At 44.3% G+C, this 15828-nt stretch overlaps 1 protein-coding gene across 1 annotated transcript in view; it reads right to left on the minus strand.

The window, feature by feature from the left end:
- Positions 1 to 15828, minus strand: part of MYLK (myosin light chain kinase) — a 222234-nt gene that overhangs the window by 177617 nt on the left and 28789 nt on the right. The window contains exon 2 of the mRNA XM_031935156.1: positions 5408 to 5575. Coding sequence (XP_031791016.1) covers positions 5408 to 5575 — 168 coding nt within the window. The remainder of the gene's footprint in view (positions 1 to 5407; positions 5576 to 15828) is intronic.

Raw genomic sequence — 15828 nt, forward strand, 5'->3', positions numbered from 1 at the left:
CCAAGGTTCCAGCGTATAAAGCAGGAGGTGGCATCATCAGATCTACGTGGCAGGAAGATCACTTAAGTAGCAGAAGGAAGGACAAACTGGAAGGGCAGAAATCAGAGCAGGAAACCAGTCTTCAAGTCACTCTCTGCCTCATCTTAATCTCTCAATTCCTACAGTACAAACTATGTCTTGAAGAAATTCAAGCACCTAATTATACACTGTCATATCTTGCTGTTCTATATGCACATTCTTCTCCGAACAACATCATTAAGACTCCTGAGGACAGAAAGCAAACCAGACATTTCTTTCAAATTTCTCAAAGAGCTAAACATGGTGGCTAACTGCTTCTGAGTTGGAAATGAACTGAGTTGAAAGTTATTGGGAGACGGATACTACCACTGTTTCAAGTGTAAACTGAGGAATTAAATTATTCATGCTTCCATGGTTCAGTATTCTCATGTTCCCTTCCTCCACCCTCCACAGCTTAGACAGAAACACGCCTTGACAGGGCCAGGGCTCGCTTTTTATCACAAAGCCCACTTCAGCGAACGCTAAGGCCAGGAGTGTGAACTGAAACCTCATTTGGGCTGTACTTCTCAAGAGACACTAAAGGATCAGCTCATCCGAGTCACAGCACAGCCAGGGCTTGTCATCATGTTTGCTTTTTTTCTGATAAGAATAAATTCCAGGGTAGAAGGGAAGAAATCTCCAGTAGTTTCATGATTTTTCCCACCATTGCTCTCTTTTCATACTTGACTCTGTGGTGGGGAAAGCAGCCCATCAACACTTCAGCTACCATGCTGATGGGCAACAGAGCAGCTAGGGGTGTTTCTACCAGCCCCTGGCATTTGGAGCCCTGGCTGTCTGTACATGGAAGCCCCCGGTCACTCCTGAGGCCCAGCAATGAACAACAGACAGTCGCGCAGTCCTGTGCACTTCTCCTTCCACCCTGCTTACATCCTGTTCTACTAGGCACGTGAGCAGAACACAGAGCCCACGTCTGAATTTTCATCTACCTTACTGTCCTCCCAAGCAAACAGCTGCCCTTTGACCCCACCCCCCCAGGCCTAGCAACATCTTCTCATGGGAGGAGGCCTACACAGCTGTAAGAAGTGTGCTCAGGGCCATTTGGTAAAAAAATTTCTGGGTCCTGGGTACCCAGCACATGGGGACGGTTTGGCTCCAGTGGGCATATCCCTTGGGCAGACAGGTCTCCTGCTCTGTGGAGAGAGAACAGCTGGATAAAGGAACACGGGCTTTTCTAGGTTGTGGGCATGGGAAAGGGGATCTGGTTGTCTGGGTCTAAAGGTGGAAATGAGATAAAGTTTCATGAATTCCTGAAAATATAGTCTCCTCAAGCTTTGGGCTGGCAAAGCTAAAAAAAAAAAGAAGAAGAAGAAGAAGAGGAAGGAACGGAAGGGAAGGGATGGGAAGGAGAGGGGAATAGAGGGGAGAGGAGGGAAGGGACTTAGGTCAAATCAGTAGACACTAATCAAATAGTAGTTGTTGACTTCCTCTTATAAATCCTAGGCCCTGTTGGTTAAAGTCTGATGGCCACAGCCAGGGAGCGAATGAATTCTTCTAGAATGATTTCACTGCAGGACCACAATCAACCCAGAATAAGGAACCCCTATCCCTGTGCAATGTCTTCCTCCTATTCATTCCCTTCATTTAAGGAGACACTATCTCCACATGCATCTCATGAGCTATTTATCAGTTAGGAATACTTTCTGTAACATTTCCTGTGTGAATCACTGCAAAGATCGTATCTGGGACAGCCTTTGAGCTTTAGGATTTGTGTCTCTTAGCTGCTGGTTCTTTTCACTCCCTCCACTGCTGTCCCCCTGCCCCCAACCAATCCTTAGTGTGCAGGCTTGTTGCCTCATGGTTTTAATCTGGCTGCCCAAGCACCAGGTATTACACCTGTATTCAAAGCAGGAAGCAAGGGAAGGGTGGAATATGAGAGCACCAGTGATGTCTTTTTATCTTCCTTTAATCAGAAATCTGGGGCTTTCCCAGAAGCTCCCTGACTTCAGCCCAAATGTGTCACTGGGCTACCCTTAGCTGCAAAGGAAGCCTCTACAGTGGACCCCATCATGGAACAGGGCAACGGCAAAGGGGCCTGGTCATGGGTTATGTGCTGGCTACCCAATGTATCTCCCACAAGGTGGAAAAGCCCTAAAGGCTTTGAGGGACTGAGCCCACAGAGATGAGCATCTCATAGTTTGGAGCTCCTTGGAAAGAGGCTTGAACCACCAGGGGGTGCCTATTGTCCCATCTTAATGTCACCCAAGTCTCTAGATAGAAAGAGGAGCTTTATTGAAGGAAGTGGTTCATTAAGTCCTTTGTCTAAAAGTAGGCATAAAAAGGAAATGGGGCAGAGTAGGCAATAGCTTTTAACGTCTTACGCGAATAAAAACCAAAAGCACGCGTTTGAAGAACCTCTGATTGGCAGCTCCGAAGGCAGTAGGAAACAAATCTTTAGAACTTTGTCACATCTGTGGTCTCCACTGTGTTTCTCAGTGATGGGAGGGTCCCTGAACCTCTTTCAGAAGAAGCTGGGAAGTCCTAGGACCCTCCACTGCCTCCACTGTGGGGGCAACTTCACGGAGGAAAGCAGGCAGAGGTGCTGTGAACAGAGGCCGGGAAGAAGATTCCTGTCAGCTATGACGGGGACCAGCCTGGGCCCCAGAAGTTGCTTGAAGGCATACTTTTTACATTAGTCACTCATAAGAGGTTCTGCAAGAGCTCAGTTACCAGAGAAATGTGGTCCTGAGGCCATCCTGAGAGTGATACCAGGACTGGTTCTGTGATGACTGAGCACCTAGAAGAGGACCTGGAGGGAGGGGTGTGTCCCAGGACCTGGAGGGAGGGTCGGCTTCAGACAAGGTCAAGTGGCCCCAACAGTGAAGGCTGACAAGCATTGAAGGCAGATCACCACTGACTATGCCCAATAGGGAACTGCGAGTTTTGAGCGTTTGGAGCTTATTATAACCAGCAACTCTTGCTCAAAACCCATGCCACCTCAGGCTAACACCACCTAACTCTTCACTTCTCTGAGGTCACCAGGTCAGAAACACCCCCTGTTTAACTTCATCTTTGTATCAAAACAACCAGCTGTCTTCTTCTGGGATCATGTGATGTGCGGCCCTTCCCTGATGCAAAAGTCTCTTTGTGTTCTTTCCTGCACTAACCACACACTTGCAGCATGCTAGCTTCCAGGGCATTTTCTTCTACACTCTCTCCCTCTGCATTTGTCTCTGCAAGACAGCCAGATGCTTTCGATGTCTCTCTGGAATAGTCTTTCTTCTGTATACACCAGTGTGCTGCCAAGGCATTGTTCTGGGTTAATTCAAATCAGGTGGCAAATGGTCAAGTAGCACTGCAGTCTGACTCATGAGGAACACAGGCATTTTGACATATAGTCCATATGTAACATACAAAGTCAACTATTTCACACATATAAGAAAAATAAAATTTTCACATAGAGAAAACTACATTTTAAGAATACAGCAGTCAACACTGAATTAAATGACTCTAAATTGTTCACGTTAAAATGGTTAGATTTATGTTATGTAAATTTTAACTCCTTAAGAAAAATACTGTCTTACCAAAGTATAGTTTCTAACTTTATGAAGTACTTTTACTGTCTATCAACTTTTCTTCTTCCACCCCTGTGGGCCAGAAATACAGAAATAGCCAGTTGTCTTTTCTCAGAGAAGAAAACCTTAGCCACATAGAAGGTATGACTTGCCAACCAGAGGACACTGAGCAACCAAGAACTCCAGTGTGTTGGCTGGGCCGATGCTCAGACGATGGAAGTTCCAAATCAAGTCACTCAAGGCATAGTTCTTTCAGTGACGCCACAGTCAGCAAAGGAAGCAAAGGCATCATCACATGACATGGTTGCTACCGTCTTTTCCTCTCCGCATTTGTTTGAATTGAGGAAGGAGTTTATGTCTCACAAGCAGTATGGCAAGAGGGTGGGTGTGCAGTTAAGATCCATTTTGCTGTCTGAGCCATTTCTCAAATGTTTTTTACTTTTTAATTTTCTAAGTGTATAATTCAGTATTTTGGAAGTACTGCACATTGAAAAGTTGTAACCACCACTACTAACTTCAGAACATTTTCATCAGCCCCAAATAAATCCTGTACCTATGAGCAGTCACTCCCCATCCCTCTTCCCTCCAGCCCCTGGTGACCACCTTTCTACTTTCTGTCTCTATAGATACTCCTATTCTGGACATTTCATATAAATGGAATCCTATAATCAATCAGTGGCTTTCTGTGTCTGGCTTCTTTCACTTAGCACAATGTGTCAAGGTTCATCCATGTTATAGCATGAGTCAGCATTTCATTCCTTTTTATGGTCATCTAAACCATTTATGAGCCCCCAGAGATTCTTCCTGTTGCTTCTTTCCTGTTAGCTTTGAGGATAAGAGGACAGAGGGGACCAGAGTCAGGGCAACAGAAGACAGCCCTCATCCTGGTAGTGCCCAGAGAGAAACAGAATCCCCAGGAACATCACTAACATCCCCAACAATCTTCTTCTGGTAAAAGATATGAAAGGACTAGTAGGTCAGAATCATTAGCAAATAGTCTTGATTACACAGGTCCGTGCACAGCATGCAATTCAGTACAGCCCCAGGCCACTTTCAAGGCAGCAACTCCTGCAAACTCTCCAGACAACCACGTAGCCAGACCCACCACTTACACAAAGGTATGGTCTGGCATCATTCAGAAAGAATCATCAGCCTGACCCCCTCCTTCTACAAGCTTTCAGGAGCTCCCTCTTAGACTGCTGAGCCATAGCGCAGCAATTCTTCAGTGTTCTCTCCTCCTTTGAGTACAAGGTAGACAAGGAATGATCATGCCTGTTTGCAGAAGAAGAAGTGGAGTCCCAGTAAGGGCAAGTCACCAGTATTCATTTACGACAGGTGACAGAAGTGAAATGAGAGGTCCTATCACTGCTCTGCGTATACCAAGTGGATGTACAAGAAGGTCGGCTAACTAAACACTCCTTCCAGGGATAAAGTAAGAGAAAAATTACAGTCAATTCTCAATTGTCCAGATTTGAGGACATATATAAACCCAAGCTGTATTCTTCCTGCCACTGGACCATGTCTTCTTTTCCTGTAATTACACAGCATGTACCCAGAACACAACCTACATTAACAGCAAAACATCACAGGATGGTCAACTTGCAGCGTCCTCCCCACCCCCAAGTTCTCCAGCACAGACCAAAACCCACCACAAACAAAAGAAAGAGAGAAAAGTGGCACAGGTTCATTCTACATGAAGGTCCAAAAGAAAATTGAGCCTTCTATGAGATCCAGCCGGCCCAGGAGAAGGCTTGACAAGGAGCAGCGGCCCCTGCCCATCCTTCCCCACAGTCTCCCCATCCAGCCACACTTCTTACCCGCCCTTCAAACTTGGCAGTGGCTCCTTCTTTGATGCAGAGGTTCCGAGGGGGCAAAATGAAAGCAGGGGCCTCTGTCAGGGGCATGGAGCCAACTCTTGAGGGATCCACGCTGAGGGAGGTTTTGGAAATGTGTGACGAGGCAACCAGTTTCACATCCCCCATGGTCTGCAAAAAGGAAGGAAGAGGACCAGGTCAGATCAGAAAAAGCACAGCCCTGTCTTCCCTTCAGGCATCAGGTGTGTCCAGCCTGGAGGTGTGGCTTTTACATGGAGCAGATCCCCAGTTAGGTCAGTGTCCACCCACAGTTCCTCTCTGAAGATGAGAGCCTCTGTCTTTTATACACAAAGTGCCAGGACAAGGCACAGCCCATCCCAGACAAACGCTCCGGTTCCCAGGGCGATGTCCTGCCTCCTCAAAACCCTGTGGGGAACTTCCCATCTTTTCACTGTCCCTTTCTTCTAGGAAACGGGAAGCTGGGGAAAAGAATGGAGAAACAGTTCTTGTAATAAGTATCGATAATCTGTACTTAACAGTCACTAACTCTTCAGGACCAACATCTACATTAAGCACTTCTGGTAGAAAGTAGAAACTGCTTTAGCCTGAACTGCAAGAGCTTGCAGGTTATAGAAAAATGGGATCCATACTCCAGGAGAGGAAGGCAGTTTTGGGTTAATATGGCAAGGACCTTGGGTGAGGTAAGGGGAGGGTCTTGGCTGAATGAAGGGAAGGAGGCAGGCAAGGGAGGACATCCCACCTCTGAGGAGCAGATGGTGAACAAGGCTTTGAGATCACAGATCATCAGAGAAGCAGTGTGTTTTCAGATTACCCAGGCTAATGCCTCTGTTTATAACTGAAGCCCAGAGAGGGTAAGTCACTTGCCCCAGGAGACAGAGCAAAATGATGGTATCACTGGCAAGAATACCTTAAGCCCTGACTCCTGGTCCAAGGCCTACTGGGGACTAGATAAGATGTGACTGGGGCTGGCAAGGGTAGCAGAACAAGGGGTTGACGTGAGAAGTAACAGATGACTACCCATTAGAGCGATGGTCAACTCTTTTGTGATATTTAATTATTCTCAATTTTAAATACATTTCTATTCTCAATTTTAAATACATTTCATCATAAAACTTAAAAATTACCAATATGTAAAAATAATAAGTTATCATTTATTGAGAATACATTCTGTTCCAGGCACCATATAGAGCACTTGATACATTATCTCATTTGTTTTAATCCTCAGAACAACCCCATGAAGTATGTATAGTCATCATTTTGCAAATAAAGAAGCTGAGCTCAGACAGGTGGAATAACTTGGCTGTTACACAGCTATTGAGTGGCAGAAGTGGAAGTTAAACCCAGATTTATCAGGCTCCAGAGTTCTTTTAAAATGTGAAAATATGAACCTAAAAGTTTTTTTAAATGAAAAGATCCATAATTCTATTATATAGAATGGTGGTGTATTTCCCTCCAATTTTGTTTTTATCAATATAGAAAAACACGTATCTTACATTGCTGAAAGCATACCATGTACATAGATGTTTTCTATTTTTTTTCCCTACAGCTTTTCTTAAAATAAGGGGGGAAGTTGCTTTTAAGAAATTTGATTTTCAAATATCCATCATATTGATGTATGACTTACATAACTATCTCCCTACTGCTGGCCATTTGGATAGTTTCTAAATCTTTTATGATGCCTGGTGATGAGCCTATGTGTGCTGAAATCTATGCCTGAGTTCCTACAGATTTCCTTAGGAATGATTCCTGAAGTGGAATTATTATAAATACATATCTGAGTTCTTGATTGCAAGCAACAGAAGCTAACTCTGGCTCTTATAAACAGAGAAGAGATTTGTTGGAAAGATGGTGGAGTTTCAGGGGGAATTTCCAAAATCCATAAAAAAATCTGAAGAACCAGGCTGGGAAAACGTTGCAGTTGAGAGAAGCTAGGTGGTCGGACTCCAGCCAAGGCCATTGGACAATCACTGCCACCACCTGGAATACATCCTAAGTGTTTCTGTCCCAGGCTCCAAGTGCAGGTGGGGACAACTCCAGGCTGACCATCATTTCTTACCACAAAATCCCTGGTGACTGGCCCAGATGTGGGACACACATCTGCTGAACTGAAGAGAAGCCATATTCCTAGATTTGCTTTTCTGTTCATTTTCTTTGGCTGTCTGGTCACATACTTAAGTCCTACGCTGTGAGTCAGGTAAGCTGACACAAATGAACAATGCTTTCTGGGGCATGTAATTAGTTTGTTTAAATTTAATAATCTCTAACAAAAATAAAATGGGGATATCTCTTGTGAAGTTCAAGTGAAAGTAGCAAAGCGACTAGGCTCGTTTGTAATAGGGCACATCCCATGCTTGATAAACCCAGCTTTCTCTTTCACTGATAAGATATTAGCTTTGCAAACAAAATTCCTTTCCAAATGATAAGACTCACAGGTTCCCTGCAGTAGGTGACAATAAAAGCAAACACTAGTGTAGCACTTACTGGACATGGGTTACTCTTCCAAGCCCTTTATAAATAATAAATAGCTAATTTGCTCCTTACAACACTATGAGACAGCAAATCTTGGTATCCCCATTTTATGGATTAGACACCTGAGGCACAGTGAGATTGAGAAATTTGTCCAAGTTCATGCTTCGAGCACCTGGTGCCAGAGCCGCTATTCTTAACCACTGGGCCCTCTTGCCTCCTGTAAGCAGCCAAATGGGCTGGTGGGAAAGGAAAAGTCAAAGTTGAGATAACAAGGGGAAAAGCTAGAGCCGCTACCACATATATATAAAATTAAAATACTCTGTAATACTATCAACAACATTAAAAGATGGGTGATAACCTGGAATAAAATGTTTGCACCAAACAAAAGTCTTTACACATCAGAAGAAAGCAGCCCAACAGATCAACGGGTGGATGATATGACCTGAACAGTGCACAGAAGATGTGCCACTGAACACTGTTTGGCTCCAACGATAATCCAAGAGTGCAAATGAAGAATAAGCTGTCACTTTTTAAAAATGAACCAAAACATTTCATTTAAATGACATTTAAAAAGAAACATAACATATGCTGCTGGTGAGACCATGGAGAGCTGGGCATGCCCACACCCTCTGTGGGGAATAAAAACTGGTGTAGTCTTTCTGGAAAGCAATTCGGTAAAAAGACTCTTAAAAATACATCCATATCTTTTCCCAATCATCCTACATTTAGAAATAAAGTATTGGGAAAGAATCAGAGATACAGCCCAAAATTTATTTACAAGAACACTATTTGCATTATTTATGACAGAAGCTAGACTGTATTTTAAAAAATCCAACAGTGAGAACTGGTCAAATACAGTGGAATACCAGATGGTTTTATGGATACACATTTGCAGGGAAAATAATGATATGAATTTGATGATATAGAAATTTCAAATTAAAATTACGGAAAATCTCAAACACGCAGAACAGTAGAATGAATGATAAAATGAGCACCCACAATGCCTATCACCTAGATTTAACAATCAACATTTTGCCATATTTATAGCATGTATAGCATATAGTGTATGTTTGTAGAACCATTTAAAAGCAGTCATACTATAATTTTAATGGCAAGCATCAAGATATAGTCATTCACTCAATTAAAACATATTTATTAAATACCTACCATGTGCCAAGCTACAGACTTTGTATACAGCAGCAAACAATTACATGAGTGGGGCATGTGTGTTGTGTGTTTGTGTGGCGACCGTAGAAACACGGGACTGGGGAAGGAATGGGCCTCTGATATCCCACATAGCTACCCAGGACCACACCCCAGTAGGAACACTGCTCCCTGTGCCCTCCTCCTCTGCCACAGAGGTGAAGTGACAGATACACTGTGCAGCCAGGACTGGGTAGAGACTTGGGGTAGAGGTGGGGACAGATATCATGAGGATCAGACTTTTGTGACCCTGCCACAAACCCGGGGGCACGGTCACTTTAAAGCTGTGTGCTGGGCAAGGCGCTCCAACTCTCTTGGCTTCCATCTCTTTCTCTGTCAAATGGAATAATCATATCAGCCTCATAAAGTCGAAGGGAAGGCTTGAATGACAGTGTATATAACACCCATAATATAGCACAAAAGGCATTCAATAGCAGTGACTGTCAACATCATTATCATCCAGTTCCCAAAGGGATGCCCATCTCTCCACCCTGAATATAGATCTAGACCCTTTCACCAAGGACAGCAAGAAGCCCCAATTATCTTCAGGCAAGGGTATCTGAGTGGGGTGACCGGAAAACAGCAGCAGGAAGCAGATGGCAGAATTCCCTGGGAAGGTGGGGAGGAGGGCCTGAGGCCCATGAACAGCTTCCTGCAGCACCTTTGTGTCTGTACTAGCAGCATCATTTAATGAGCAAGGTGTATGTGCTGACATCATGCTGGACACCCATCTCAATCAGAAAGAGCAGTTCTAATGATCACCCCTTCACAATGAAGACACGGAGGCTCAGAAAGCCAACTACTCTTGTCTAAGGTCACACAGCTAAAAAGTGAAAACCAAACCAAGGTCTGATTACAAAGTCAAAATCTGCTGGCTTCTTCGAGGCCCCACATCTCAAATGAGGCATTTCTTGTCATCCCCAGTAATGAGAAATGCAATAGGCAGAGGCTTGGGAGTTGTACAGAGGAAGAGGAGCAGAGGACATGCCTCCCTCTTCTGCTGTCAGGCCTGGCTTTGAAGACACAAGGCTCTTCCCTACCTTTGCTTTCAGGGGAGCTGGAAGCTAGGAGTGGTGAGATCCTCCTGGAAGGTAGGAGTGGCTCAGGACCCTCTGTGCAAGTCCTCTTGATCTAAACCCATGGAAATCTCCTGAAGGCTCCAGATGTTCTATCAAAAGGCACCTGCTTGGTCTCAAGAGCACATTAGACAGGAGTCATCCAGCCTTAGGAGAGGTCTGGCTTCAGGTTAGAAAAGGAACAGGCCAATCAATACAGCAAGGGAACATCTAGTCCCTTGCAAGGCGGTTTTGTGGGGGAGAGTTACTCAACTATTGTGTGGGCAGGACCAGAGCCCAGCCACACCAAACAGCTCTGCTCACCCTCAGCCCATCGCCCCACCCACTGCCATCCTCAGCATAAACAGATCCCTGCCACACAGTTAATGGTTACTGACACATGTGAAATGCTCAGTCACAAAATGATAATAACAACAATAAAGTCAATTAGACCAAACCTTGTTCCTCGCTAATCCCTTGTCGAGCCTGTTGACTATATTCCAATCAAGAAAACCAGAGAGGTTGGGTGATTTCTGCAATAATTTCTCTAATGGCAGAGCAATGCTCAGTGGCTAGAATCAAACACACCCAGCTAGGGGGTCTTATTCAATACAAGCTAAACACAGATCAAAGGGGAAACACAGAGAAGTAAGAAGAAAAAACAGAGCAGTGGTTCAAGAGCAGGAAACTCCCCCTTACCCCCCTTACCCCTCACCCCATGATGCTTGGGCCAAAGCCCACCTCCAAATGAGGCTTTCACAAGTAACATAATATATTAAACATTTGAAGCAGCATTGAATTAATTGGACTTTAATTTGATCAAAAGCACTTTAAATTGTCTCTTGAACCCAGAAAGGAACACTTTAGACTACAGCAAAAAGAGATTGCAACTAGGAGGCAAATGACTCAGAAAATAAGTTTAAAAAAGCAGGGCTCAAGAAATACCACAGAACAAGTTTAGAGAAACCAGTTGTCCGCTTCCCTACCTAAAGTGTACACATTTTAAGTGATCATTGTCTTGAAGCACCTGGTCAGTTTGCTGGGCATCTTGGAAATACCTTACCTTCCCTAGAGGGAGGGGCTTCCAAGCAGGCTCCGCAGTCTACCATGAACCCTACCTCCAACAACGGCACACATCAGAGGCAGCAAAACCACCCACGTGCAAGTGCCCCAGGCACTGACAGCTCCGCTCTCCCACCTTAATCCTCTCTGCAATGCACTCAAATCCTGACAAGTTCCCTAATCACTCCTAATTCCGGAGTGCGCTGCTCCTCAGCTGTGCCAGGCTGACTTGCTGTGACCTACCGGAGCAAAGCTGGGCAGGGCCACACACCAGTGAACGGGACCCACCTTACCGCGGCCTCTTCCCCGGCAGCTCTCACATGAGTCAGGATGCGAGGCAGCCACACTTCACACCAACGTACTGCAGAGGTTCCTGTCCAAGGTCCAGCCAAGAATGGAGAGCGAAGGAGTGCCGGGCGCCACAGAGCCCAGGGCCAGACCGATAAAGTTAAGGGGCTTTTGTTCTGACTCTGCTCGCAGATGTTGCAACTTGCCTTCCGCTGAGCAGCCAACTTCACCCGGTCCGGGAGATCTGTTGTTCTAATCCGCCCAGCTGGGGTGACCTTTGAAACCTCTGGCTGCCACTGCAGAGGCTCTCAATGAAGTCCTGGGGGAGCCAGGGGTGGAAGCTCACAGGTTTTTATTTTTACTTGTTCAGAGCTGCAGATTCTAATCTGAGTGTGGAGTAAAGGGAGGATCCTGTCAAGCGGAGAGCTGAGCCCTCGGAGGGGCTGGGCACTCTCCCAATTCCACATCTGGCCTGGAACGCCACTCCAACCCCTTGGCACATCTGGCCTGGGATTACCACCCAGGGCTCGTAAGATATTTCCTCCTGAGACCCAGCTCTTTCTTCCCTAAGCCGAAGAAGCCTTGTTTATGATCCCTAGAGCAGGATGCAAGCCCAGCAAGCAGATGGATGGAGAACTCCTGTGCTGCGTTTCTCATAAGGAATTGCGCTGATGAGAACTAGGCTCCACAGACTGTGCTCATGTTGAGCACGACTTTGCCTCCTTGGTCCAGAGCCCTGGAGAGCTTCAGGAATGATCCTTGGAGCACTCCTCTAAGATGAGGCAGCAAGGTAATGCCCTGTCCAGACCTTTTCCTCCAGGGAGAGAAGGTATTTTCATAGTTCCAAAGGAACATGCTATGCAACTCATACCTTGGGGCAGACTGCGGACATCCGAATCGCCAATGACATGAATTTAAGCTTTTCCCTTGAATCCTATCTGATTCTTGAAGAGTTGGTATTCTTCTAACACCTAGGAGACCCCCTACCTGCTTTCTCAGTAGTTCTCAAGCATTTTTGTCTCAGGGTGGGCCCCTTTATGCTTCTAAAAATTATTGAGGACCCCAAGGACCTTTTGTTTGTGAGTTATTGCTGTCAATATTTACCGTATTGGAAATTAAAACTGGGAAATATTAATTCATTTAAAAACATCAATAAGCCCATTATAGGCTAACATAAATAACATTTTAAGAGAAAAATATATTTTCTAAGACGAAAAAGAATTTAATGAGAAGAGTTGCTCCTTTTTGCAAATTTCTTTAATGTCTGGCTTAGTAGAAAACAGCTAGATTTTCATATCTGCTTTTGCATCCAATCTATTGTGACATCATAGCTACTTAAACACTGTACGCCTGAAAGAGAATGAGAGTGAAATAAAGCAAATTATGTTTTCTTACAAAAATAACTTGGACCTCAAGGGCCCCTGGAAGAGTCTCAGGAACCCCCAGGGCACATTCTGAGAACCACCACATTAGCCTATCTCCCTACTCTCTCTGTTACCATCTACTTTCATTTCCATCCTTCTTAAAATACACAAGGAGAAAGGGAAAAGTGGTCTTCTTTATTTTTTAACTTTTATTTTCCCTTTTAAAAATAACTTTATTCTAGAATAAAGGAGTACATGTGCAGGCTTATTACAAAGGTAGATTACATGATACTGAGGTTTGGGGTAGGATTAAATCCATCACCCAGGTAGGAGCACAGTACCCAATAGATAGTTTTTCAGCACATGCTCCCCTCCCTTTTTCCCTCCTCTAGTAATCCCTAGAGTGTCTATTGTTCTATTTTTATGTTCATGTGTACCTCATGTTTAGCTTCCACTTATAAGTGAGAACATGTGGTATTTGTTTTTCTGTTTCTGTGTTAGTTAGCTTAGGATAATGGCCTCCAGTTGCATCTGTGTTGCTGCAAAGGACATGATTTCATTCTTTTTTATGGCTGCATAGTATTCTATGGTGTATATGTTTCACATTTTCTTTATCCACTCCACCACTGATAGGCACCTAGTTTGATTCCATGTCTTTGCTATTGGGAATAGCACTGTCAAGAACATACAGATGCATGTGTCCTTATGACAGAATGATTTATTTTTCTTTGAATATATACCCAGTAATGAGACTGCTGGGTCGAGTGGTAGTTCAACTCCTAGTTCTTTGAGGACTCTCCAAACTGCCCCAGTGGCTGGACTAATTTACATTCCCACCAACAGTGTATAAGTGTCTTTTTTTTTTTTTTTTTTCTCCACAGCCTTGCCAACATCTGTTATTTTGGACTTTTAAACAAAAGCCATTCTGACTGATGTGAGATGGTATCTCATGATGGTTTTGATTTGCATTTCTCTGATGATTAGTGATGTGGCACATTTTTTCATATGTTTGTTGGCTGCTTGCATGTATTATTTTAAGAAGATCTGTTTGAATCATTTGCCCAGTGGAAAAGTGTCTTTAAATGAGTAGCGGTGTGTGGTTTAAGGGACAGATGACAAAGAGAGTGAATCAAGATGTAATTTGATTCCATCTTTTCTTCCAAAGAGAATGAATGAACACTTGTGGACCAGGGCGATTTGAAGCCTGAGACAGATACTGATAAAGAGAATGCCTTTAAGTCAGTTAAGTCCCTGGTCAAGAATACACCCCAGACTCTGGGAAACCTTGCACATGGAGATATTAGAATATTTTATGGCTTATAAAGGGAGGAATGAATCCAAAAAACAATGCTGTTGACTACTGAGGAATAGATGTGAGTGCAGATCTAAGTCTTCTTAGACAGGTCTTTGGTAGTAGATAACAGCACTGGAAAGTCATTTTGAATTGGACAGAACCAAGAATAATGATTTAGGCAAAAATATGGAAAGTGTGTCTATCAAGCCTACGGGTTAAACTAAGCAAATAGGAACAGCTAATATGTTGGATGTTAAATATAACTCTGAAAGATCAGCAAATGGACTGCAGCTTGAGAAGAAGTTTCAATGAAAAACAATTTTTAGACCCGGCACAGTTGCTCACTCCTTTAATCCCACCACTTTGGGAGGCCATGGTGAGAGGATAACATGAGGCCAGGCGTTCAAAACCAGCCGGGCAACATAGCAAGACCTCATCTCAACAAAAACTTTAAGAAAACTAGCCAAGCATGGTGGCGTACATGTCCCAACTACCAGAAAGGCTGAGGCGGGAGTATCACTAGATCCCAGGAGTTCACGGCTGCAATGAGCTGTGACAGCACCACTGCACTCCGGCCTCGGTGACAGAGTGAGAACCCATCTCTTAAAAAAAGAAAACAATTTTTAAATTCCTATACTTGAGTTCAAAAACAAAAACAAATCAGTGTTTACAATCAGTATGAAACTAAACACAGACTTCTGTCACCTGGGATTAGGCCAAGTCCCATGTTAGAAGCCCATCAGATCCCTTTTTTTCTCTGCCTTACATGTCACAGTTGGCAGTCTGTAGTCATGTGGACATTTGATTAATATCTGTCTCCCCAAATGGAACATAAGCTACACCAGGTCACAAGTCCTGTGTGTTTCACTCGCTACTGTATCCCCAATGCCTGGAATACTGATGAGCACATAGGAAGTTTTCAATAAATACTGTGGAATGCATGAATGAATAGAAATTTGGGTTAAAAAACATAAAAAGTCATTTTCAAACTATGACACCACTTAATTTTGTTGTATAGGGAATCTTGAGAATATTAGAGAGAGTATGTAAGGAAAAGGGCAGTTGAACAGGTTATGCAATAACAAATCTGCCCCTTGGGGCCTATATGTATTTGGTGCTAGGCACACAGGTGCCAGTCCTTCCTCTAAACCTGGCATGTAACTTGTGCATCCTTTCTACTCTTTGTTTCTCAGTCTTCCCGGCTATGACATGGGCACAATCATAGCCTGCCCGGGTACAATCTCAGGGTTTCCTGCTGGCATCCTTGAGTGATTTGGATCCAGGTCCCTGGGTTCCCACATGAAAGCACGCAAAGCCAGCCCACTCTTGTCCCAACAGCTGAGTTCTTCCCTGAGCCACTAGGCAGCCTCTCCCTCCCCATGGCTTCCTGGGCCTTTCCTCTTGGAAAACACATTAAAGGAGGGGCTGGGCTTCTGCAGGCAGACAAGCTGCCCACATCAGCGGGGCCACATCAGCAGAGCAGCCGACCACGGGTGGGAGGAGCATGTCTGCTCAGCAACACAATCCTGGTGCCCACATCTTTGGCAGAAAGTTATTTTTAAATTTTCCTAAGAGGGGGAAACAACAACAACAACAATACACACAGGCACATGCACACAGATCGAATCAAATCAACACCCCTAACCTCACACATAGGGTGAAGGAGCA

Source organism: Piliocolobus tephrosceles, chromosome 2, assembly GCF_002776525.5.
Source record: "Piliocolobus tephrosceles isolate RC106 chromosome 2, ASM277652v3, whole genome shotgun sequence".
NCBI classification, from domain to species: Eukaryota; Metazoa; Chordata; class Mammalia; order Primates; family Cercopithecidae; genus Piliocolobus; species Piliocolobus tephrosceles.